Source organism: Oncorhynchus mykiss, chromosome 30 (genome assembly GCF_057628025.1).
Source record: "Oncorhynchus mykiss isolate SJ-2025 chromosome 30, ASM5762802v1, whole genome shotgun sequence".
NCBI classification, from domain to species: Eukaryota; Metazoa; Chordata; class Actinopteri; order Salmoniformes; family Salmonidae; genus Oncorhynchus; species Oncorhynchus mykiss.
The window spans coordinates 6,080,765-6,108,063 of NC_143051.1; the positions used below are offsets into that span (position 1 = coordinate 6,080,765).

The following is a 27,299-nucleotide window of genomic DNA, read 5'->3' on the forward strand; positions in this document are numbered from 1 at the left end:
ATTTTGTATTGCGTAACGGACAGGGATCAGAGTCGGCCCTGGCACCTCAAGGCCCCCCACCTCAAGGCCACCACCTCAAGGCCCCCACCTCAAGGAACCCCACCTCAAGGCCCCCACCTCAAGTCCCCCACCTCAAGGCCACCACCTCAAGGAACCCCACCTCAAGGCCCCCACCTCAAGGAACCCCACCTCAAGGCCTCCACCTCAAGGCCCCCACCTCAAGGCCACCACCTCAAGGAACCCCACCTCAAGGCCCCCACCTCAAGGAACCCCACCTCAAGGCCTCCACCTCAAGGCCCCCACCACAAGGAACCCCACCTCAAGGCCACCACCTCAAGGAACCCCACCTCAAGGCCCCCACCTCAAGGAACCCCACCTCAAGGCCCCCACCTCAAGGCCCCCACATCAAGGCCCCCCACCTCAAGGCCTCCACCTCAAGGCCTCCACCTCAAGGCCTCCACCTCAAGTCCCCCACCTCAAGGCCCCCACCTCAAGGCCCCCACCTCAAGGCCCCCACCTCAAGGCCCCCCACCTCAAGGCCTCCACCTCAAGTCCCCCACCTCAAGTCCCCCACCTCAAGGCCCCCACCTCAAGGTCTCCACCTCAAGGCCCCCCACCTCAAGTCCCCCACCTCAAGGCCCCCACCTCAAGGTCCCCACCTCAAGGCCCCCCACCTCAAGGCCTCCACCTCAAGGCCCCCACCTCAAGGTCCCCACCTCAAGGTCCCCACCTCAAGGCCCCCCCACAGCAGCCTTTTTTTCCCCCTTGAGTCCCGCAGGTAAATATTCATCCAAACCCCCCCCCCCATTTAGACCGACCCACTGTGCTAAAGATGGGCCAGCTGCCTCTGTCTAATATTCATGTTCCACGTCCTCCTAGTTTTCTTGTCCTAAAAATTTAACAATTTCACAGACATTGTGGAGAGGGCTGTAAACGTGGAGTGGAAGTTGCCTTAAACTTTGCTCCCTCAATGAGACTGTTTTATTGGTGCTCTAAACACTGACTGTCTTCTGATTGGTGGTTTGACCTTCTGACAGGAGGCCAGTCATCTTCTAGTCACTGCGTAGGTGATTTAGGAACTTCTTTCATGACTCTGCTCATTGAGTGAACTCCAAACTCCAACTGTCTCTACCACAACAGATGGTTTGATTATCTGTGCATTTGCGTTTGTTAGTCATTGGAGCTACAAACATCAGCAATTTGCTGCACATTCTAGAACGCATGCAACTCTGTGTGTGACCAATAAACTTGGATTTGAACTCCTCTCTCTCCCCTCTCACCTCTCCCCCTCTCTCTCACCTCTCCCCCTCCTCTCTCCCCTCTCCCCCCTCTCTCTCCCCTCTCACCTCTCACCTCTCCCCCTCCTCTCTCCCCCTTCTCCCCCCTCTCTCTCCCCTCTCACCTCTCTCCCTCCTCTATCCCCACTCCCCCTTCCCCCATCTCTCCCTTCTCCCTCTCTCCCCTCTCCCCCTTCTCCCCCTCTCTCTCCCCCCTCTCCTCTCTCCCTGGGCCAGATGGTGTCTCTATAGGTCTTCTAATGAATATTAAAATAAGGGGCCTGTGGAACAACAAGGGGCCCATAAAAAGATACCAGAGACAGAGCAAAGATCGGTGTGTGACAGGAAAATGGTGGGGGAAGAGTGTTCTGGGTTATAGGAGACTGTGTATTCTGGGTTATAAGAGACTGTGTTCTGGGTTATAGGAGACTGTGTGTTCTGGGTTATAGGAGACTGTGTTCTGGGTTATAGGAGACTGTGTGTTCTGGGTTATAGGAGACTGTGTATTCTGGGTTATAGGAGACTGTGTGTTCTGGGTTATAGGAGACTGTGTTCTGGGTTCTAGGAGACTGTGTGTTCAGGGTTATAAGAGACTGTGTGTTCTGGGTTATAGGAGACTGTGTGTTCTGGGTTATAGGAGACTGTGTGTTCTGGGTTATAAGAGACTGTGTGTTCTGGATTATAAGAGACTGTGTGTTCTGGGTTATAAGAGACTGTGTTCTGGGTTATAGGAGACTGTGTTCTGGATTATAAGAGACTGTGTATTCTGGGTTATAAGAGACTGTGTATTCTGGGTTATAAGAGACTGTGTTCTGGGTTATAAGAGACTGTGTGTTCTGGGTTATAGGAGACTGTGTTCTGGGTTATAGGAGACTGTGTGTTCTGGGTTATAAGAGACTGTGTGTTCTGGGTTATAGGAGACTGTGTTCTGGGTTATAAGAGAGAGAGAGAGAAGTGGAAGGAATGAGAGAGACAGAGAGAGACAGTAGGGACATGATATGAATGAGAGGAGACAAGAGGAGTGAGAGAGAGACCAACAGCAGGGAGTGAGGGGTGATAAGATAGTTAGGTAAGACTGACTATAGTAGGTTAATTCTTACTGGCAGTGGGCCCATCTCTAAAGCTGCTCCCCTGGAGGTCTCCGCTCAGCCCCCCCCACTGGCTTAGACCCTTTAACGCACTGCCAAGCACCCCGGACTGGGTAGCAGATGGGGGGAGGAGCACCCCGGACTGGGCAGCCAGAGCAGTGAAGGAGCACCCCGGACTGGGCAGCCAGAGCAGTGGAGGAGCACCCCGGACTGGGCAGCCAGAGCAGTGGAGGAGCACCCCGGACTGGGCAGCCAGAGCAGTGGAGGAGCACCCCGGACTGGGCAGCCAGAGCAGTGAAGGAGCACCCCGGACTGGGTAGCAGATGGGGGGAGGAGCACCCCGGACTGGGCAGCCAGAGCAGTGAAGGAGCACCCCGGACTGGGTAGCAGATGGGGGGAGGAGCACCCCGGACTGGGCAGCCAGAGCAGTGGAGGAGTGATACTTTATTTGTGTCGTCTCACACAAATGATTTAGATACGTCTAGTACCCATCTAAAGACTCAAACTGTTTCCTTTATCAAGAATCAACGACAGCTGGCAACAAACCAAAAAAAAAACATGTAGCTTACATTTGCGTTGGATGAAAGTGGATTTAAGCAGAGTTACAATTTGTTGACGAATAGATGTAAATATCAATCTGCTGATAGTTGTATCTGCACAGATCTGCAGGGGCCTAGGTAACTGTTTTACAAGGGTATCCATCCAGCTGGATGGGAGTGTAACCTATAGCTGTTTTACAAGTGTATCCATCCAGCTGGCTGGGAGTGTAACCTATAGCTGTTTTACAAGTGTATCAGTCCAACTGGCTGGGAGTGTAACCTATAGCTGTTTTACAAGTGTATCCATCCAGCTGGCTGGGAGTGTAACCTATAGCTGTTTTACAAGTGTATCCATCCAGCTGGCTGGGAGTGTAACCTATAGCTGTTTTACAAGTGTATCCATCCAGCTGGCTGGGAGTGTAACCTATAACTGTTTTACAAGTGTATCCATCCAGCTGGCTGGGAGTGTAACCTATAGCTGTTTTACAAGTGTATCCATCCAGCTGGCTGGGAGTGTAACCTATAGCTGTTTTACAAGTGTATCCATCCAGCTGGCTGGGAGTGTAACCTATAGCTGTTTTACAAGTGTATCCATCCAGCTGGCTGGGAGTGTAACCTATAGCTGTTTTACAAGTGTATCCATCCAGCTGGCTGGGAGTGTAACCTATAGCTGTTTTACAAGTGTATCCATCCAGCTGGCTGGGAGTGTAACCTATAGCTGTTTTACAAGTGTATCCATCCAGCTGGCTGGGAGTGTAACCTATAACTGTTTTACAAGTGTATCCATCCAGCTGGCTGGGAGTGTAACCTATAGCTGTTTTACAAGTGTATCCATCCAGCTGGCTGGGAGTGTAACCTATAGCTGTTTTACAAGTGTATCCATCCAGCTGGCTGGGAGTGTAACCTATAGCTATTTTACAAGTGTATCCATCCAGCTGGCTGGGAGTTTAACCTATAGCTGTTTTACAAGTGTATCCATCCAGCTGGCTGGGAGTGTAACCTATAGCTGTTTTACAAGTGTATCCATCCAGCTGGCTGGGAGTGTAACCTATAGCTGTTTTACAAGTGTATCCATCCAGCTGGCTGGGAGTGTAACCTATAACTGTTTTACAAGTGTATCCATCCAGCTGGCTGGGAGTGTAACCTATAGCTGTTTTACAAGTGTATCCATCCAGCTGGCTGGGAGTGTAACCTATAGCTGTTTTACAAGTGTATCCATCCAGCTGGCTGGGAGTGTAACCTATAGCTGTTTTACAAGTGTATCCATCCAGCTGGCTGGGAGTGTAACCTATAGCTGTTTTACAAGTGTATCCATCCAGCTGGCTGGGAGTGTAACCTATAGCTGTTTTACAAGTGTATCCATCCAGCTGGCTGGGAGTGTAACCTATAGCTGTTTTACAAGTGTATCCATCCAGCTGGCTGGGAGTGTAACCTATAACTGTTTTACAAGTGTATCCATCCAGCTGGCTGGGAGTGTAACCTATAGCTGTTTTACAAGTGTATCCATCCAGCTGGCTGGGAGTGTAACCTATAGCTGTTTTACAAGTGTATCCATCCAGCTGGCTGGGAGTGTAACCTATAGCTATTTTACAAGTGTATCCATCCAGCTGGCTGGGAGTTTAACCTATAGCTGTTTTACAAGTGTATCCATCCAGCTGGCTGGGAGTGTAACCTATAGCTGTTTTACAAGTGTATCCATCCAGCTGGCTGGGAGTGTAACCTATAGCTGTTTTACAAGTGTATCCATCCAGCTGGCTGGGAGTGTAACCTATAGCTGTTTTACAAGTGTATCCATCCAGCTGGCTGGGAGTGTAACCTATAGCTGTTTTACAAGTGTATCCATCCAGCTGGCTGGGAGTGTAACCCAGCTCTAGTCCACCTGCGGGGGCTTCTTAATTCAGGATAGATGCAGCCGTCGAGGGGAAGAGAGTCAAAGCTCTGGTACGAGTGGAACATTGGTATACTGTCAAGCAGACTTAAAAGGGGATGCGCAATTATCTGAGCTGATGTGAACTGAGAATATGATGATGGCTATTTATAGCTAAAACCAGCACTTAGTCCATAAGCTGGAGGGCATGTGAGAATCTACCAGGAAGAATGAGTGAGAAAATAAAAAAGAACTTGTTTTTGGCACAAATACACACCATCTCTGACCTCTCTGCTGTCACATATACACACCATCTCTGACCTCTCTGCTGTCACATATACACACCATCTCTGACCTCTCTGATGTCACACATACACACCGTCTCTGACCTCTCTGATGTCACACACACCATCTCAAGCTGCTCTATCCAACTCTGACCTCTGTGATGTCACACACACACACCATCTCTGACCTCTCTGATGTCACACACACCATCTCAGGCTGCTCTATCCAACTCGGACATCTCTGTTGGTTGTCTGCGACAGAGGCATCTGCCGCGGTACTCAGTGTAATGGCACGTTTCCAATCTTTAACATCGTTTAGGTTGCTGTTAATTAAGATGGTTTTGTTTTGGTTCTTGTATGGGACGAGGGTGTACAGGTGTTTTTGGTGTGTGCGTAAGTGTGTGCGTGTGCGTGTGTGAGTGTGTGTGTGTGTGTGTACACACTAAAACAAATTCTGGGTTAAAGAACAACCCAATTTGGCTTCTTTGGTAACCCAGCTCTTGGTAAATATTAGACAGAACACACGCTGGGTTATTTGGACTCAGCCAGTCGGGTTGCGTGAATAACCCAAACATGGGTTACTTCAACCATCAGTCAGGTACTATTTACTTTCATAATGAGTTGATCAGCCCCAACAACCCAGTACCACCAACAACCCAGCCCCAACAACCCAGCCCCAAAAACCCAGCACCACCAATAACCCAGCCCCAACTACCCAGCCCCAATGACCCAGTCCCAACAACCAAGCCCCAACAACCAAGCCCCAACAACCCAGCCCCAACAACCCAGCCCCAACGTCCCAGCCCCAACGACCCAGCACCAACACCCAGCACCAACAACCCAGCACCAGTAACCCAGCACCAACAACCCAGCCCCAACACCCAGCACCAACAACTCAGCACCAAGGCCCAGCCCCAACAGCCAGCACCAATAACCCAGCACCAATAACCCAGCACTAATAACCCAGCACCAACAACTCAGCACCAAGGCCCAGCCCCAACACCCAGCACCAACACCCAGCACTAATAACCCAGCCCCAACACCCGGCCCCAACACCCAGCACAAACACCCAGCACAAACACCCAGCACCAAGGCCCAGCCCCAACACCCAGCACCAACACCCAGCACCAACACCCAGCACCAACACCCAGCACCAACACCCGGCCCCAACACCCGGCCCCAACACCCAGCACAAACACCCAGCACAAACACCCAGCACCAACACCCAGCACCAACACCCAGCACCAACAACCCAGCACCAACACCCAGCACCAACAACCCAGCACCAACACCCAGCACAAACACCCAGCACCAACAACCCAGCACCAACACCCAGCACCAACACCCAGCACCAACACCCAGCACCAACACCCAGCACCAACACCCCAGCACCAACACCCAGCACCAACACCCAGCACCAACACCCAGCACCAACACCCAGCACCAACAACCCAGCACCAACACCCAGCACCAACAACCCAGCACCAACACCCAGCACCAACAACCCAGCACCAACAACCCAGCACCAACACCCAGCACCAACAACCCAGCACCAACATCCAGCACCAACAACCTAGTGTTTGTGGGAGTACAGTACGTCAACGGGTCCCCCCTCATTCTAAAACTCAAAACTCAGTTGGCATTAACAAGGAACTCCTGGGGGAGAGGAGTGTGTGTGTGTGTGTGTGTGTGTGTGTGTGTGTGTGTGTGTGTGTGTGTGTGTGTGTGTGTGTGTGTGTGCGTTTCTTCGTGTGTGCGTCTCTTCGTGCACGTGTGTCTAGGCTCAGCAACACAAGACAAAACTTGGACAGCCGTTTCGCTCAGGGGGTTTGTCCTTGTCTGACAATAGAGAGGGGCGTTCTAAAGGAGGGAAGGATAAAGCAGCGGATTGGCTACCAGGCTCAGGGTGCATGCAAGGCTCCTTGTGTCCAACCTACTTAGGGGCTAACCAGTCATTCTGTCACTGAGCTAGCTAGGCTAACGAGGACTAAACACCGTGACTCTTTAACTCTACCACAGACTATTGCAGACCACTACAAAACGGACAAGACAGAGACAGCCAAAAGACGACTACTACTGACCTCTGTAGATTGGGAAAAGATTTTGGTCATTTTTCGCCAAAACTGTTATTGACAGCGACTAGGAGGCCAAGTCGTTGTGATTCTGTAATTCTACGACAGACCAGTTAGACCCAGACAGAGAATACAAACACAACTAGACCTGTAGAGGTTTGAGTAGGTAGACTAACAACTAGATTGCACATTATTTCACAGACACTTTTATCCAGAACAACTAGACACTTGTCTTGATTCCTCTCTGGTTTGATTCCAGTCCACAGAGAATAAAATAGTAACTTTTGGTTGGACGTTTATTCTCGTCTCTACCTCTCCTCCTTGTAATGGTCTCAGTGTAAACATGGTGGTGTACCTGAGGAAAAAAATTCGCTCTCTGCTCTCCGTCTTCAAGAAGAAAGGTGAGTGAAGATGGGAGTTATGTTTTCGCTGATCTGGAAGATTGTGTGTTTTATGTTCGATGACTTGTTTGGTTGATAGGCTGTTTGGTGTAGTCTTGTGTCTGAATGAGGAACAACTTGTTGTGGATGTTTGAGAGGCTCTACACTACCTGTTTATAGACATGAGATCAAACAGGGTGGATGTTTGAGAGATCATATATGTCTTGAATCCTCTTTCATGTTACCAGTGTAGAAACAGAAAGATGGTGACAGAGGACTGGTGAAAGATGGTGACAGAGGACTGGTGAAAGACTAGAAACAGAAAGATGGTGACAGAGGACTGGTGAAAGATGGTGACAGAGGACTGGTGAAAGACTAGAAACAGAAAGATGGTGACAGAGGACTGGTGAAAGACTAGAAACAGAAAGATGGTGACAGAGGACTGGTGAAAGACTAGAAACAGAAAGATGGTGAAAGAGGACTGGTGAAAGATGGTGACAGAGGACTGGTGAAAGATGGTGACAGAGGACTGGTGAAAGACTAGAAACAGAAAGATGGTGACAGAGGACTGATGAAAGACTAGAAACAGAAAGATGGTGACAGAGGACTGGTGAAAGACTAGAAACAGAAAGATGGTGACAGAGGACTGGTGAAAGACTAGAAACAGAAAGATGGTGACAGAGAACCGGTGAAAGATGGTGACAGAGGACTGGTGAAAGACTAGAAACAGAAAGATGGTGACAGAGAACCGGTGAAAGATGGTGACAGAGGACTGGTGAAAGATGGTGACAGAGGACTGGTGAAAGATGGTGACAGAGGACTGGTGAAAGACTAGAAACAGAAAGATGGTGACAGACGACTCTACTACTCTAACCTATCTGTCTCCTCACTACTCTAACCTCTCTGTCTCCTCACTACTCTAACCTCTCTGTCTCCTCACTACTCTAACCTCTCTGTCTCCTCACTACTCTAACCTCTCTGTCTCCTCACTACTCTAACCTCTCTGTCTCGTCACTACTCTAACCTCTCTGTCTCCTCACTACTCTACCCTCTCTGTCTCCTCACTACTCTAACCTCTGTCTCCTCGCTACTCTAACCTCTCTGTCTCGTCACTACTCTAACCTCTCTGTCTCCTCACTACTCTAACCTCTCTGTCTCCTCACTACTCTAACCTCTCTGTCTCCTCACTACTCTAACCTCTCTGTCTCCTCACTACTCTAACCTCTCTGTCTCCTCACTACTCTAACCTCTCTGTCTCCTCACTACTCTAACCTCTGTCTCCTCGCTACTCTAACCTCTCTGTCTCGTCACTACTCTAACCTCTCTGTCTCGTCACTACTCTAACCTCTCTGTCTCCTCACTACACTAACCTCTCTGTCTCCTCACTACACTAACCTCTGTCTCCTCACTACACTAACCTCTCTGTCTCCTCACTACTGTAACCTCTCTGTCTCCTCGCTACTCTAACCTCTCTGTCTCGTCACTACTCTAACCTCTCTGTCTCGTCACTACTCTAACCTCTGTCTCCTCACTACTCTAACCTCTCTGTCTCCTCGCTACTCTAACCTCTCTGTCTCCTCGCTACTCTAACCTCTCTGTCTCCTCGCTACTCTAACCTCTCTGTTGAGTTCCCTGGCCACTTAGGAAGGCAGCAGCATGTTTATCTTGGAACCATACCAAGGCTACATCCCAAATGACATCCCATTCCCTATGTAGTGCACTACTTTTGACCAGGTTGCCTATGTGTTCTAGTGCACTTTAAAGAGAATAGGGTGCAATTTGGGATGCCTTGCCCATATGGACTACCTAGGGTGAGAAAAGGCTGGGGATTAAACAATCTGGGGTTAGCCCTCCGGGGTGGCTAAGGCGGGACGTCTGCCTAGCAGACTGTCACACACAAACACGCACACACCGCTCATAAGTTCACTTGGCAGCTTGTGCCACAAACAGAGCATTGAGTGTGTGGAGAGACGCAAATGATACACACATACCAAGAGAGACTGGTGATGGGACAGGGAGACTGGTGGGAGACTGGTGGTGGGACAGAGAGACTGGTGGGAGACTGGTGGTGGAACAGAGAGACTGGTGGGAGACTGGTGGTGGGACAGAGAGACTGGTGGGAGACTGGTGGTGGAACAGAGAGACTGGTGGTGGAACAGAGAGACTGGTGGGAGACTGGTGGTGGGACAGAGAGACTGGTGGGAGACTGGTGGTGGGACAGAGAGACTGGTGGGAGACTGGTGGTGGAACAGAGAGACTGGTGGGAGACTGGTGGTGGGACAGAGAGACTGGTGGGAGACTGGTGATGGGACAGAGAGACTGGTGGGAGACTGGTGGTGGAACAGAGAGACTGGTGGGAGACTGGTGGTGGAACAGAGAGACTGGTGGGAGACTGGTGGTGGGACAGAGAGACTGGTGGGAGACTGGTGATGGGACAGAGAGACTGGTGGGAGACTGGTGGTGGGACAGAGAGACTGGTGGTGGGACAGAGAGACTGGTGGTGGGACAGAGAGACTGGTGGGAGACTGGTGGGAGACTGGTGGGAGACTGGTGGGAGACTGGTGATGGGACAGAGAGACTGGTGGTGGGACAGAGAGACTGGTGGGAGACTCGTGATGGGACAGAGAGACTGGTAGTGGGACAGAGAGACTGGTAGTGGGACAGAGAGACTGGTAGTGGGACAGAGAGACTGGTAGTGGGACAGAGAGACTGGTAGTGGGACAGAGAGACTGGTAGTGGGACATAGAGATTCAGAGAGACTGGTAGTGGGACAGAGAGACTGGTAGTGGGACAGAGAGACTGGTAGTGGGACAGAGAGACTGGTAGTGGGACAGAGAGATTCAGAGAGACTGGTAGTGGGACAGAGAGACTGGTAGTGGGACAGAGAGACTGGTAGTGGGACAGAGAGACTGGTAGTGGGACAGAGAGATTCAGAGAGACTGGTAGTGGGACAGAGAGACTGGTAGTGGGACAGAGAGACTGGTAGTGGGACAGAGAGACTGGTAGTGGGACAGAGAGATTCAGAGAGACTGGTAGTGGGACAGAGAGACTGGTAGTGGGACAGAGAGACTGGTAGTGGGACAGAGAGACTGGTAGTGGGACAGAGAGATTCAGAGAGACTGGTAGTGGGACAGAGAGACTGGTAGTGGGACAGAGAGACTGGTAGTGGGACAGAGAGATTCAGAGAGACTGGTAGTGGGACAGAGAGACTGGTAGTGGGACAGAGAGACTGGTAGTGGGACAGAGAGACTGGTAGTGGGACAGAGAGATTCAGAGAGACTGGTAGTGGGACAGAGAGACTGGTAGTGGGACAGAGAGACTGGTAGTGGGACAGAGAGACTGGTAGTGGGACAGAGAGATTCAGAGAGACTGGTAGTGGGACAGAGAGACTGGTAGTGGGACAGAGAGACTGGTAGTGGGACAGAGAGACTGGTAGTGGGACAGAGAGATTCAGAGAGACTGGTAGTGGGACAGAGAGACTGGTAGTTGGACAGAGAGACTGGTAGTGGGACAGAGAGATTCAGAGAGACTGGTAGTGGGACAGAGAGACTGGTAGTGGGACAGAGAGACTGGTAGTGGGACAGAGAGATTCAGAGAGACTGGTAGTGGGACAGAGAGATTCAGAGAGACTGGTAGTGGGACAGAGAGATTCAGAGAGACTGGTAGTGGGACAGAGAGATTCAGAGAGACTGGTAGTGGGACAGAGAGACTGGTAGTGGGACAGAGAGACTGGTAGTGGGACAGAGAGATTCAGAGAGACTGGTAGTGGGACAGAGAGATTCAGAGAGACTGGTAGTGGGACAGAGAGATTCAGAGAGACTGGTAGTGGGACAGAGAGATTCAGAGAGACTGGTAGTGGGACAGAGAGATTCAGAGAGACTGGTAGTGGGACAGAGAGATTCAGAGAGACCCCTATGCGAGCACAACTTAAATAAATCAAATCGTTATTAATCAGAGAGAGAGAGACAGACAGACAGACAGACAGACAGACAGACAGACAGACAGACAGACAGACAGACAGACAGACAGACAGACAGACAGACAGACAGACAGACAGACAGAGGCTAAAGGGTCAGGAAAAGGTAAAAAGGGGAGCAGAAGGACAGACAGCAGGAGATAATGTGGTATTGGATGGAAGACCAGAAAGGGGAGTCAGTGTACTCTGATTAAGGGTCAGGATGTTCTAGAGCTGTAATGCCTTCATTAGTACCGTACACAGTGTTGCTAGGTACTGGAATACATTCTAAAGCCCCGGGTGCCAGTCACTGTGAGCAGCTACTCCAGTCTGTAGGGTGTCCTGTCCTGTATGTAAGCACACTACCAGAACCTCTACCATCTGATCCTCAGTCACAACCCTTTATCATGTCAGCATTCTACCACATCTCCTAGGTACTGGTTTTCATCCTGGATTAAACTCTCTCTCTCTCCTCTTCTCTCCCCTTCCTCCCTCCCTCCCTCCCTCCCTCCCTCCCTCCCTCCCTCCCTCCCTCCCTCCCCCTCTCCCCTTCCCTCCCTCCCTCCCTCCCCCTCTCCCCTTCCCCTCTCCCCTTCCCTCCTTCCCTCCCTCTCTCCCCTTCCCCCCCTCCCTCCCTCCCGCTCCCTCTCTCCCCCTCCCTCTCTCCCCTTCCCTCCCCCTCCCTTTCTCCCCTTCCCTCCCTCCCTCCCTCTCTCCCTGCCTCCCCTTCCCTCCCTCCCTCCCTCCCTGCCACCCTCCCTCCCTCCCTCCCTTTCTCCCTTCCCTCCCCCTCTCTCTAGCTGGTCCTAAGTGTCTGGATGAACAGAAGAAGTTGACAGTTCACTACACAGCCTCCTCACACTACCAGGAGAATGTGTTCATCGAGGGCAACCGCCCTCAGTACCTGGAAGACCTGCACACTGAGGCACGGGAAGGGTTAAAGATACTACAACAAGAAGGTAGTGACACTACACACTACACACACTACACACTGCACATTACACACTACACACTGCACACTACACACTACCCAGTACACACTGAGGCATGGGAAGGGTTAAAGATACTACAACAAGAAGGTAGTGACACTACACACTGCACACTACATACTGCACACTGCACACTGCACACTACACACTACACACTACACACTGCACACTGCACACTGCACACTGCACACTGCACACTGCACACTACACACTGCACACTACACACTACACACTACACACTACACACTGCACACTACACACTACACACTGCACACTACACACTGCACACTGCACACTGCACACTACACACACTGCACACTGCACACTGCACACTACACACTACACACACTGCACACTGCACACTAAACACTGAGGCATGGGAGGGGTTAAAGATACTACAACAAGAAGGTAGTGACACTACACACTACACACTACACACTACACACTGCACACTACACACTACACACTAAACACTGAGGCATGGGAGGGGTTAAAGATACTACAACAAGAAGGTAGTGACACTACACACTACACGCTGCACACTGCACACTACACACTGCACACTGCACACTACACACTACACACTGAGGCATGGGAAGGGTTAAAGATACTACAACAAGAAGATAGTGACACTAAACACTAAACACTGCACACTACACCCTTCACACTGCACAATGCACACTACACACTGCACACTGCACACTGCACACACTGCACACTACACACTGCACACTACACACTGCACACTGCACACTACACACTACACACTACACACTGCACACTACACACTACACGCTGCACACTGCACACTACACACTGCACACTACACACTACACACTGCACACTGCACACTACACACTACACACTGCACACTGCACACTACACACTACACACTACACACTGCACACATCACACTGCACACATCACACACTGCACACTACACACTGCACACTGCACACTACACACACTGCACTACACACACTGCACACTGCACACTACATACACTGCACATTGCACACTACACACTACACACTACACACTACACACTGATGCATGGGAGGGGTTAAAGATACTGCAACAAGAAGGTAGTGACACAACACACTACACACTGCACACTACACAGAACACACTGCACACTACACAGAACACACTGCACTCTACACACTACACTACACAAAACACACTACACACAGAGGCACCGGAGGGGTTAAACATACAACACAAAACACACTACACACTACACAGAACACACTACACACTGCACACAACACACTACACAGAACACACTACGACACACTACACACTACACACTGCACACAACACACTACACAGAACACACTACGACACACTACACACAACACACTACACACTACACACTGCACACAACACACTACACACTACACACTACACACTACACACTGCACACAACACAGAACACACTACGACACACTACACACTACACACTACACCCTGCATGACACACACTCAATAGACACTAATGGAAGAAGGGGTATTTAGATCTCAGAGCTGTAGGGAATATCTGAAAAACCTTCTTTGTCTCTCCTACAGAACACAACAAAGGAGTGGACTTTCAGGAGGACCATAGTGACGCAGTAAGTAGTGGCGTCATTTGAAACCATACGGCTGGTACTGGTCAACTGAGAACAAGGAGCAAGGAGCAGACAACTTCTGCAGTGATTGAAAACGTTGTCCCTAAAAACCCCATTCCTCTCCTCTGCAGGATGTCAGCCCCAACCACAGGGATGGATCTCAGGAGTCAGGAAGTACCGCCGGGAATTCTGTTACTGCAGTGACCTCTGCTGGATTGGCTGTGTCCACGAGACCTGTGCTCACACGCCAAGGTAGGTGTGTGTGTGTGTGTGTGTGTATGGGGGGGAGGAAGTATTCATTATCATATCCATTTCATCATATTTTAATGAAATCTAATCATAGATCATGCCTTGGACCTAGTATAGTTTGGTGATTTGTACAATATTTCTCATACATGCCTTATTCATAGCAGAATGTGTCTCTCTCTACTGGGTCTCTTCTGGTTCTCTACTGGGTCTCTACTGGGTATACTGGGTCTACTGGCTATACTGGGTCTCTACTGGGTCTCTACTGCATCTACTGGGTCTCTACTGGGTCTCTACTGGGTCTACTGGATACCTACTGGGTCTACTGCGTCTACTGGGTCTCTACTGGGTCTACTGCGTCTACTGGGTCTCTACTGGGTCTCTACTGGGTGTCTACTGGGTGTCTACTGGATACCTACTGGGTCTCTACTGGGTCTACTGGGTACCTACTGGGTCTCTACTGGGTCTACTAGGTCTACTGGGTCTACTGGGTCTCTACTGGGTCTACTGGGTCTCTACTGGGTCTACTGGGTACCTACTGGGTCTCTACTGGGTCTCTACTGGGTCTCTACTGGGTCTACTGGATACCTACTGGGTCTACTGCATCTACTGGGTCTCTACTGGGTCTCTACTGGGTCTACTGGATACCTACTGGGTCTCTGCTGGGTCTACTGGGTCTCTACTGGTTCTCTACTGGGTCTCTACTGGGTCTACTTGGTCTACAGGGTCTCTCCTGGGTCTCTACTGGGTACCTACTGGGTACCTACTGGGTCTACTAGGTCTACTGGGTCTCTACTGGGTCTACTGGGTCACTACTGGGTCTACTGGGTACCTACTGGGTCTCTACTGGGTCTACTAGGTCTACTGGGTCTACTGGGTCTCTACTGGGTCTCTACTGGGTACCTACTGGGTCTACTGGGTGTCTACAAGGTCTACTGGGTCTCTACTGGGTCTCTACTGGGTCTACTGGGTCTACTGGGTACCTACTGGGTCTACTAGGTCTACTGGGTCTACTGGGTCTCTACTGTGTCTCTACTGGGTACCTACTGGGTCTACTGGTTGTCTACAAGGTCTACTGGGTCTCTACTGGGTCTCTACTGGGTCTACTGGGTACCTACTGGGTCTACTGGGTCTCTACTGGGTACCTACTGGGTCTCTACTGGGTCTCTCCCTCATCTCCTCCCTTATCTCATCCTTCTCCCTCCTCTAAAAACATCTCATCCCTTATCTCCTCCCTTATCTCATCCTTCTCCCTCCTCTAAAAACATCTCCTCCCTTATCTCCTCCCTTATCTCATCATTCTCCCTCCTCTAAAAACATCTCACCCCTTATCTCCTCCCTTATCTCACCCTTCTCCCTCCTCTAAAAACATCTCCTCTTATCCTTCCAGGCTCCACATTCAAACCTCTGAACCCAGTGAAGAGACAGGACAAGAGGAAGAACAGGAGGACTACTATCATGGGCATACCCCAGCAGGTCCAGAGAGAGCTGGGTACATGTCTCGTCCTTGGATGGCAGCTAGCTTTAACTCCGAGCATTCACTTGACAAAGAAAAGTCACCCAGACCAATAAAGGTCCAGGGTTTTGTAAATTAAGTGATCATGATGAATACTCTTAGGCACGTTGACAAAAAAAGTCAAATCAATGGTACTCTTCTGTCATATTTAAATTAGGTGATAAGATGTGTTCCATCTCTATTCCCCCTTCTAGCCCTTCACAGTGGCTCTGAGTACAAAGTTCATTCCCAGCTCCCTAACGGCTCTGTCGGACAGGGTAGTGACGGCCAATCAGGTGCGGTCGTCATCCCCACCATCGACGGAGAGAACCCTCTAGCCAACTACGAAGGGGCAAGAGTACACCTCTCAGACCTGGAGGTGAGGCTTTCATATGAGCCTGTATCAAAAATCAGGCTTTCAGCGTTATAACTCGAACAAGTACATTTGTTGTGTGCTACTGGTTATAGTGTCGTACTTTCACTTACCGACAGCTACTTGCATGACTAAATTGTAGTTACATTGTATCTCATAACATCGGATTACGATTAGTAAAATGTTTTTTTTATTGCCTTGTGCAAATATATATATATATAGATATATATTTATAATTACAACTGAACTCACCTAATAGGCATCCAGAGAGGAGCAGCTGTTGAGACACCATCTCCAGTCTGTTTACAGGGACGACCAGGGCTTCAGCCACCACAGGGGACTGGACTCTCGTCTCTCCTCCACCCAGAGGCCCAAGTCTCTGGCCGTGCCGGGCACGACCTCCTCGTGCTCCTCTGGATTCCCCAGCTTCCTCCAGGAGCCACAGGTGAGTCCCGTTCAGAACAGTGTTTCTTCCTGCTGGGGTCATCGACACTGAGTGAATTAAACATTAGGAACACCTGCTCTTTCCATGACATAGACTGACCAGGTGAATCCAGGTGAAAGCTATGATCCCTTTATTGATGTCGCTTGTTAAATCCACTTCAATCAGTGTAGATGAAGAGGAGGAGACATGTTAAATAAGGATGTTTAAGCCTTGAGACAATTGTAAGCCTTGATACAATTGTGTATGTGTGCCATTCAGATGGTGAATGGGCAAGACAACAGATTTAAGTGCCTTAGAACAGTGTATGGTAGTAGGCACCAATGCGCACTGGTTTGTGTCAAGAACTGCAATGGTTTTTCACACTCAACAGTTTCCAGTGTGTATCAAGAATGGTCCACCACCCGAAGGACATCCAGCCAACTTGACACAACTGCATTGGAGTCAACATTGGCCAGCATCCCCGAGGAACGTTTTCGAGACCTTGTAGAGTTCATTCACCGACGAATTGAGGCTGTTCTGAGGGCGAAAGGGGCAGGTGCAACTCAATATTACAAAGGTGTCCTTGATGTTTTGTAAACTCAGTGTCAACGAAAAAAGCATGCACACATTACTGTAAGTCGTTTTGGTGTCTGTTAAAGTGTCTGTTAAATGGCATCCCTGGAATGACATGATCATCGGATGCTGATGTTAAACCAAGCTTGCTATCTGAACCACTGGACTTACAACTAAGATCAAAATACTAATTGTGAATGGTTGAATTTTCTTGCTTGAGGTGCACCAGTGACCAGTTCTGAAACCGGATTGCACAGTGGAGAAAGTACAGTGGGATTCGAAATGATCAGTGATCTGTTTGTTACCTTGGCTTTCAAAGACTTTAGAAAGGCAGAACAGAATGGATGTAGGTCTGTAACACTTTGGGTCTAGAGTGTCTCCACCTTTGAAGAGGGGGATGACTGCGGCAGCTTTCCAATCCTTGGGGATCTCAGACAATACGAAAGAGAGGTTGAACAGGCTGGTAATAGGGGTTGCGACAATGGCGGTGGATAGTTTCAGAAATAGAGGGTCCAGATTGTCAAGCCCAGCTGATTTGTACGGGTCCAGGTTTTGCAGCTCTTTCAGAACATCTGCTATCTGGATTTGGGTAAAGGAGAACCTGGAGAGGCTTGGGCGAGGAGCAGCGGGGGGGGGCGGGGCTGTTGGCCAAGGTTGATATGAAAGAGAGGTTGAACAGGCTAGTAAAAGGGGTTGCAACAACGACGGTGGAAAACTTTAGAAAGATAATGGAATGCTGAGCCTGCAAAATGGCTTCCAGCTCCACATTTGGCCAAACTACAGTATATCTACCTAGTATGACAGCTCTGCAGTTCTCTACATAGTATGACTCCTAATGCTGACCCTTGTATTTGCCCCCACCCAGGGTCCGGTGATGTCCATCTCTCCCCAAGCCACTTACATGTCTAAGATCATCCCGAACGCCTACCTGCCGGCCTCCGTTGACGTCATACAGATTGACCGCAGCACCAGTCGTACCCGTGGAAACAGCGGTAACGACACGGCCCGTACCATCAGCAAGAGCTGCCTGGCGTCCGGGTCGTCGGACAGCCCTGCGTCGTCGAGGAGGTCGGGCGGTGAAGGTTGCTATGAAGGCGGTGACAGCGTTTCACATGGTGACAGTAGTTCCCGTGACAATGGCTCTAAGGTGACCCCACACTTTGTGACTTCAAGATCCAGCTGGAGCCACTCGCAGTCTTCCGAGACGATCAAGTCCAACTCCTCCGCCATCTCCTCCACAAAGGGGAGCTTCGGACTTGCTAACCCACAGACGGTGAGCCTAGTTGGGCAGGAGACACAGCCGCAGCAGCCTGGTGCTGGGGACCAGGACAAGGTGAGCCTACAAAGCTCTAGTGCTCTCAGCAGCACTAGTAGAGGTACTGGTACTGCGACCGCTCAGGGGGTCCTATCTGGATCTGGGGGGATGAGCGATTTTGGAGGAGACTCTTTCAGATTCTCTCGCTGTCTGTCGATCATGAAGTCCAAGTTGCCCCCGGCTCCCCCCAGGAGAACCAACTCACTGCACCATGAGAAGATGATAAAGAGGCGACTGGTGGAGATTAAAGACCTCAGTGACTCTGCGGGTGGGAAGTTGGAGGCTGCTGAGGACACAAGCTTGGTTACGATCGAGATCTCTAAAGAGCTCTACAAAGAAATCACAAAGTGCTCTGTCCCTGTATCCAAATCATCTGGGTTTAACTCTTTAGATGATACAAGATCTTCCACAGCATCTAGTCCTCTGAGTCCCACACAGGCCTCCCATGGAGGTAGTGGAAAATCAGAGGGGCCAGTGTCCAGCAACTCTTCCCCCCAGAAAGCCCCATCAGAGGAGGGTACATTTGAAAGGACCATGTCCCCCTCCAGTGGGTACTCCAGCCAGAGTGGTACACCGACACTTTCCCCCAAGGGAATCCTCCCTTCCGTCTCCCCAGGTAAACAGAAGAAGTATCCTGTCAAACCGGAACGATCTGGTTCAAGAGCTTCCTTCTCTGCAGCCTCAGTCTCCTCTTCCCTCACCTCCCTGTCTTCAGTCACCTCAGAACTCGTCAATCGAGAGGCCTCGAAAAACAGCTTTAGCCCTCTTCAGCAGGCATCCCTACCCCCGGCTGTTATGAGAATAGAAGATCCAGAAATTGGGACCCCAGTCCATTTCTCTTCATCCATGGTCATCAGTGAGCTGCTTAACATTCCGCCACCCCCCAAAATCAAAGCCCCTTCCCCGCCACCCCCGGAGACCTGGGCCCACAACAGACACACCTTCGAACTGCTGTGTGGGCCTTGCCCCAACATCAACAGGCTAGCACAGCTCCAGGAGCAACAGGAACTAAAAGAGCAAGCTGCCATGATTGAGCAAAAGCAGGAATCTCAAACTAAAGCTAGCAAGGAGTCTGAAGGCTCAAACAAAAAGCAGGCTACGGTAGAAGAAGTTACTTTGACAAAATCAGAAAGCAAATACATTATTCCCCGAGACAAGACTGAGCCTATGTTAGAGCAGGCACCTGAGGTATCCGAGAGCACAGAAAGTCAAACGAAAGATCAAGGAAGCCTGGCGGTGATCGCAGAGAAGGTAAAAGCAAGTGTAGAGATCCAGGACCAGAAGCAGGAACAGAGTAGTAGTAGCAGTAGTAGTGTTGCACAGGTCAAGGATCAAGAAGAGAGGCTAGAGACACAAGTTAGTTTAACAATGATTCCAAAGAAGGAACCCCCTCCTGTCATGAAGAAAAGTACTCCTAGAAAAGAAGCTAAAGTTCAATTAACAGCAGATATTCAACAAAAGTCGCCATTTGATGAGGTCACAGTAGAGGTGAAGGTAGAGTCACCCAGCAAGAGTGAGAAGTGTTCTCCACGGGATGAGGTAGTCGCTAAGGAAGTTGAGGTAGTCACTAAGAAAGTTGAGGTTGAGGTAGCAGCTAAGGAGGTTGAAGGTCGGAGTGCTACTGAAAACACTAAAGAGGAAAGTCCCACCAAATCTACACAGACCCTTGCCGTGGAGCCTCCCAAAGTGGACCGGGTCTCCCCTCCAGCCTCCCCTCCCCCTTCCCACCACCCTCCTCCACCTCCTTCTAAGACACCTCCCTACTCTGTGGCCACTCCCCCACCTGAGTTAGAGGAGGAGTGTGAGGAAGAGATTCCCATAGTACAGTCCTGCTGGCCCCCTCCACCCCCACCAGAGGAGCCAGCAGATTCAGTCTTTGATGAGCCAGATGAGATGGACTTTCCACCTCCTCCCCCTCCCTTCATGACAGAGAGCTTGCCAGATGTGGTGGAGACATGTAACACAGTCGCTGATAACCAGGAGGCGTCCATTATAGCTCTGAATGGGGAGGAGGTTAAGGAAACCGTGAATGGTTTCACTGTAGCAACTGTGAATGGGGAAAATACAGATCTTTCACCCATTTCCACTCAAATGGAGCCAAAAGAGGATAAACCTGAAAAGGGGATTCTGAACTCTATTTCTCTAATCCCAACTGATGAAACCAGCTTTGAGGAATCTGAATCAGCTGAGCTCCAATTAATTCCTTCAGATGATTCAGCTGTCGTTTCTCCAGTTCAGCCCAATGAAAAAGAGGCAGAGGTCAAGCAATCGGCCCAGAAACCAATCACAATGCAAGACACCCCACAACCAACAGAAACTTCTCCTGAGTCACAGGAAGTCCCGCCCTTACCAGAGGATGTCCCTCCCCCACACCAGGAAGCTCCTCCTCCTCCTCCTCCACCAATGACAACAGCCTTGGTGCCCCCATCAAGTATTCCTCCTCCACCTCCTATCAATGTCCCCCTCCCTCCCCGTGTACAATTTGAGGATCAGATGCCCTCTGAGCTCCTTAACAGTGGCCCACGTCCACCACCCATTAACATCCCTCTCCCACCCCCTCTCCCAACTGAGAACCAACCCCCTGTGATCTTCAGGAGACAGCCCAGCTTGGCGAACAGAGAGACCAGGAGCAAAGAGCTTCTGTCTAGGCACAAGAGTGTCCCTATTCCCAAAGAAGATGCCAACATTCCACTGGTCACACCCTCTCTGCTTCAAATGGTACGTCTCAGATCGGTCAACGTTGGCGAAGACTACGTTAAAACGCTTGCTGACGACAACAATTCCAACAGTGGGAAGCCACCTGCTCAGAATCAGAGTTCAACCCAAATCCAAACCCAAGGATCTCAGAACATAACACCCCAAAAACCAATTCGGAGATCCCTGTCACTAAAATCCACACCTCCGCCACTGAAGTCGTCCCCGGTGACGCTCATCGCCCCCTCGATGAGTATGCAGGAAGCTATCCGAATGAAGACAGCAGCCATGTCTTCCAGAGATAATCTTCCAACACGCTTTAGAATGCCATCCTCCACCTCAATTCCCAGTTGCAGTGGGGGTAAATCAGGAATGTTATCCCCAGTGTTACCAGAAGGGGGTGAGATGCTAAAGACCCCCACCACCACCACTGCTAGCTTCATCTTCTCCAGGAGCTCAAAGAAGGTTGTCATAGAAACGCCTGCATCCTCTTCCCCCGAGGTACAGGCGAGCCTAAAGCAGAGCCTAGCCGCGGAACTCAAGCGCTTTTCCGAACAATCTATGGCTTCCACAGTCGCTAATGGCAACGTTGGAAGAACTGGGATTCCGAGGAGAATTCCGCCACCCGTGGCTAAGAAACCAGCTCACACCTTGGAGAAGCCTGTGTGTTCTACACTGAGAAGCACTCCGTCTCCAAGGGGAACAGAAGCTAACGGAGAGACAGAAACAGCGCAACCTGCGGGCCAGCAAGCACTGACAGAGGACAGCAAGTAAGAACATCAGCGCTACACTTAGAATAGGATTTTGTCTGCATGTTAATAACTACACCTCCTTGAAAAGACAAGCTGTAAAGTAAATGTAATTTGTTTATTTCAGGTAGTAATGCAGGTAGTGCATCAAATTGATCTTGCAGTGATTATGTTTCATTCATTTCATTCATGTCATTCATGTTTCAATTATTTAAAGACGAACACCACGCTCTCTCACACACACACACAACATATCATAGGGCTCTGGTCACAGGTAGTGCACTATATATAGAGAATAAAGTGCCTATTGGGACGCACTGACTTCTAAGTTTAACATATTTCCACTGTTTTCCAGGTGAAATGGAGACGTCTAACATTGTGGAAGCACCATTGCGCTTTTTGAAAAAGACTGGATTCTTGTGGAATGGGACTAAGACTGACGAACAAATCAAGGACTGCAAGAACCTGAGAAACATGGGGGGGGAGAGAGAGAGAGAGAGAGAGAGAAAGAGAGAGAGAATAATGAGAGTAGAGAGAGAGAGTCAACTCAGAGTTAAAATGTCTTCAAAAGGCCTTTATATTTTTGCAAAAAAAAGATGGCATTGGTCCCCATTTCTTTTCAAATTATAGCTTTATTTTGGGAGTATTTTTCTAAAACATAGTGAGGCTCTATTCAATCCGTATCGTGGAAGTTCAGCGTGATTGAAATTTAAAGACAATGTTCCAGCGTTTAGAGGAGACTCCCTTCACCGGAAACGCTTTATGGCGGCTCAGTCTGAAAAATACCTTTAAGAGCTTCAGCGCCACAGATAGAATAGAGAGCCCTTAGTCTGCTCTAGGACAGTGCAACCATCAGGACAAAGGACAAACTGCGGCTGGATTTTGTAAATACAGCACAAAAGGCTGTGCTTGTCGTAGAGGTCATCCAGAGGTCATCCAGAGGTTAAAAAAGGTAGCAGTCACTGCAGTTGAGAAAGAAAAAACAAGACGACAATAAAAATAAAAATACATCTTCATGAAGATTCCCTTTTGGAGTCAAACAATCAATGTATTATTTTAATTAATGAATTAATGATCTTATTTCCTAATGGAATGACAGATTATGTAATTCCCAGAATGTATCTTTTGATCTCGTCGATCAATCAATCAATTAATTTGTGGTGTCACTCAATCAATTAACACCACATTTTACTGCGCCTATCCGGGGTGTTTGTCAATCAATGTGTTATTTTTGTTTTTTGACCAATGACACCACAAATTATTTAGGCTTAGGTAGGGTAGCGCATGAGAAAAAAAGAGAAGCTGCATATTTAAAAAAAAAATACCATTTATATATTAGACCTATTGTCAAATGTATTTAAAAAATAAAATAAAAAAAATAAAAAATCACTTTGTAAGATAATGAAGCTTTTAAAGTTTAGGCAAGAAAACATTTTATCCTTCTGAAAACTAACGTTCAACGAAATGAGCTGCTTCCCAATTCTAGATCTCTTGGCCTGCATCCCAAACGGCACATGTATTCCCCCACACAGTACTAGTATGGTGGCAGCAGCCTTGTGGTCGGAGCGTTTGGCCAGGAACTGAAAGTTTGCTGGTTTGAATACCTGAGCCGACAAGTTGAATAATTGTTTTTGTTTTTTGCACCAGGGGTACTGTACTACTATGGCTGACCGTGTAAAACACCACGTTTTACTGCACCTATCCGATGTGTGTCAATAAAACTATACTTTTTTTTGGAAAGATTAAATGTTGTAAACCAGAGAATATAGTGTATTTTTGGGACACTACCCAAGCAGATAGGCACAATATGGCTATTCCTTATAGTTACTTACACTAAACACCATTCCCATGTGTTCAAAAGACAATATTGATGGCTTTTCTGTTACTTAACCATTTCCTGTTTTATTAATATGTCTTTAAGTTGCTTTAAAACAACGTTCTTTATTAGTCCTGCGTCAGCATTATTAACATCGTCTGTCATTTCACGACCAATTATTAAACCTTTGGTTTGAGTTCAACTGATTCATCAAAATGTGTTGTTTTTGTGGATGGCCTTACAGAGTCAGTTTTACTTCATGAAATCAACAGGCCTGTGGATCGTAACTACGGAAACAGTGAGTGCAAATGGTAAACTATTCCCTACATGGTGAACAACTTTTGGGACGTACCTTGTGAACAGTAGTGCACTAAAGTATTCAGACCCCTTCCCTTTTTTCACATTTTGTTATGTCACATTATTCTAAAATGTATAAAAAAATAATTATAAAATGTCCTCAATCTACACACAATACCCCATAATGACAAAGCAGTTGTTTTTTGTGTTTTTTTTTTGCTAATTAATATAAACTAAATAACTTATTTAATTAACTATTTAGACCATTTGATATGAGACTCGAAATTGAGCTCAGGTGCATCCTGTTTCCATTGATCATCCTTGAGATGTTTCTACAACTTGATTGGAGTCCACCTGTGGTAAATCCAATTGTTAACACATGCTAGGGAAAGGTACACACCTGTCTATATAAGGTCCCACAGTTGACAGTGCATGTCAGAGCAAAAACCAAGCAATGAGGTCGAAGGAATTGTCCGTAGAGCTCAGAGACAGGATTGTGTCGAGGCACAGATCTGGGGAAGGGGACCAAAAAATATTCTGCAGCATCGAAGGTCCCCAACACAGTGGCCTCCATCATTCTTAAATGGAAGAAGTTTGGAAACACCAAGATTCTTCCTAGAGCTGGCCGCCTGGCCAAACTGAGCAATCGGTGGAGAAGGTAGCTTGGTGGTTAGAGCGTTGGACTAGTAACTAGTAGGAAGGTTGCAAGATTGAATCCCAGAGCTGACAAGGTAAAAATCTGTTGTTCTGCCCCTGAACAAGGCAGTTAACCCACTCTTCCTAGGCCGTCATTGAAAGTAAGAATTTGTTCTTAACTGACTTGTCTAGTTAAATGAAGGTAAAATAACAGTGAAAAAAAGGGCCTTGGTCAGGGAGGTGACCAAGAACCCTATGGTCACTTGGACAGAGCTCCAGAGTTCCTCTGTGGAGATGGGAGAATCTTCCAGAAGAACAACCAATCTCTGCAGCACTACCAATGAGGAAGCCACTCCTCAGTAAAAGGGACATGACAGCCTGCTTGGAGTTTGCCAAAAGGCACCTAAAGGACTCTCAGACCATGAGAAACAAAATTCTCTGGTCTAATGAAACCAAGATTGAACTCTTTGGCCTGAAAGCCAAGTATCACGTCTGGAGGAAACCTGGCACCATCCTACGGTGAAGCATGGTGGTGGCAGCATCATGCCCTGGGGATGTTTTTTAGCGGCAGGGACTGGGAGACTAGTAAGGATTGAAGGAAAGATGAACGGAGCAAAGTACAGAGAGATCCTTGATGAAAACCTGCTCAGGACCTCAGACTGGGGCAAAGATTCACCTTCCAACAGGACAACGACCCTAAGCACACACCCAAGACAATGCAGGAGTGGCTTCGGGACAAGTCCTTGAGTGGCCCAGCCAGAGCCCGGACTTGAACCTGATCAAACATCTCTGGAGAGACCTGAAAATAGCTGTGCAGCGACGCTCCCCATCCAACCTGACAGAGCTTGAGAGGATCTGCAGAGAAGAATGGGAAAAACTCCCCAAATACAGGTGTGCCAAGAAAAGTCAAGGCTGTAATCGCTGTCAGAGATGCATCAACTAAGTACTGAAGAATGAGTCTGAATACATATGTAAATGTGATCTTTTTAAAATGTTATTATTTATACATTTGCAAAAAGGTCTACAAAAAAATGGTTTTGCTTTGTTATTGTGTGTAGAATGATGGGGGGGGGGGAAACAATTTAATCAATTTTAGAATAAAACTAACATAACAAAATGTGGAAAAAGGGAAGGGGTCAGAATACTTTCCTAATGCACCGTATATAGTGAGCCATATGGAACTCAGTACTACTAGAAATAAAGGCTATAGTGTCACTGGACTGAGGGGAGACGATAGTGTACATAGTGAGCTATATGGGACTCAGTACTACTAGAGACGAAGGCTATAGTATCACTGGACTGAGGAGAGACGATGGTGTACATAGTGAGCTATATGGGACTCGATACTATAGCCTTCAGCTCTAATAGTATCACTGGAGGAGAGACGATGGTGAGCCTTTGGGCAAAATATTTATTTTAAAGAAAATAACAATTTTACACTCTTGTTATCCTCCTTTCACAATGGCTGCAGTAGCCTAGGTTTTTTCCCATAGTGAGAAAACATCTCGGTAGTCATTGGCAAACGTTATCGTTTTTAACATTTAATAAATTAATCTATTTTGACTGTGCACCTGGCCGGCCTTATTGTCAACGGAAAGTAACGTTTCTTACTTGATACAAAATAAGATTAAAAAAAAAACGTACTTATTAGTCATGTACTTATTTTATGAAAAGATGATACATTTTTCAAGTGTATTAGAAATCACATATTTCTGTGATTATATTAAAGCTTTCACTGCCAAAACGGTGTTCACTGCATCAGATTTCAACATAGCTGCCAGCCATTGTGACAGGCCATCTTACTGGAGATAACATCCAGAGGACACTGGGGCATTCACAGACAACACAAAGATTCCTTGATGTCCTTCCAGATTCCCTCTGTCTACCCAAGGACGCCAGAGGACAAAAATCAGTTAACCACCTAACTGAGGAACTCAACTTAACCTTGCGCAATACCCTAGATGCAGTTGCACCCCTAAAAACTAAAAACATTTCTCATAAGAAACTAGCTCCCTGGTACACAGAAAATACCCGAGCTCTGAAGCAAGCTTCCAGAAAATTGGAACGGAAATGGCGCCACACCAAACTGGAAATCTTCCGACTAGCTTGGAAAGACAGTACTGTGCAGTACCGAAGAGCCCTTACTGCTGCTCGATCATCCTATTTTTCTAACTTAATTGAGGAAAATAAGAACAATCCGAAATTCCTTTTTGATACTGTCGCAAAGCTAACTAAAAAGCAGCATTCCCCAAGAGAGGATGACTTTCACTTTAGCAGTGATAAATTCATGAACTTCTTTGATGAAAAGATTATGATTATTAGAAAGCAAATTACGGACTCCTCCTTAAATCTGCGTATTCCTTCAAAGCTCAGTTGTCCTGAGTCTGCACAACTCTGCCAGGACCTAGGATCAAGAGAGACGCTCAAGTGTTTTAGTACTATATCTCTTGACACAATTATGAAAATAATCATGGCCTCTAAACCTTCAAGCTGCATACTGGACCCTATTCCAACTAAACTACTGAAAGAGCTGCTTCCTGTGCTTGGCCCTCCTATGTTGAACATAATAAACGGCTTTCTATCCACCGGATGTGTACCAAACTCACTAAAAGTGGCAGTA

General features: G+C 48.2%; 1 protein-coding gene across 3 annotated transcripts in view; it reads left to right on the forward strand.

Moving 5' to 3' along the window:
* The window catches only part of LOC110487836 (NHS-like protein 3), a 118,058-nt gene extending 94,110 nt beyond the window's left edge, over positions 1-23,948 (forward strand). For 2 of the 3 annotated variants that reach the window (XM_036971319.2, XM_036971321.2), the window contains 8 exons: positions 12,263-12,421; positions 14,021-14,064; positions 14,193-14,313; positions 15,698-15,799; positions 16,018-16,181; positions 16,435-16,620; positions 18,038-21,951; positions 22,286-23,948. In XM_036971319.2, the coding sequence (XP_036827214.1) occupies positions 12,263-12,421; positions 14,021-14,064; positions 14,193-14,313; positions 15,698-15,799; positions 16,018-16,181; positions 16,435-16,620; positions 18,038-21,951; positions 22,286-22,289 (4,694 nt within the window). In that variant the 3' untranslated portion in view covers positions 22,290-23,948. Of the gene's footprint in view, positions 1-12,262; positions 12,422-14,020; positions 14,065-14,192; positions 14,314-15,697; positions 15,800-16,017; positions 16,182-16,434; positions 16,621-18,037; positions 21,956-22,285 lie in introns of those variants that run through there. The other variant, XM_090228542.1, reaches the window with a different exon arrangement.
* The last annotated feature ends 3,351 nt before the right edge of the window (positions 23,949-27,299 follow it).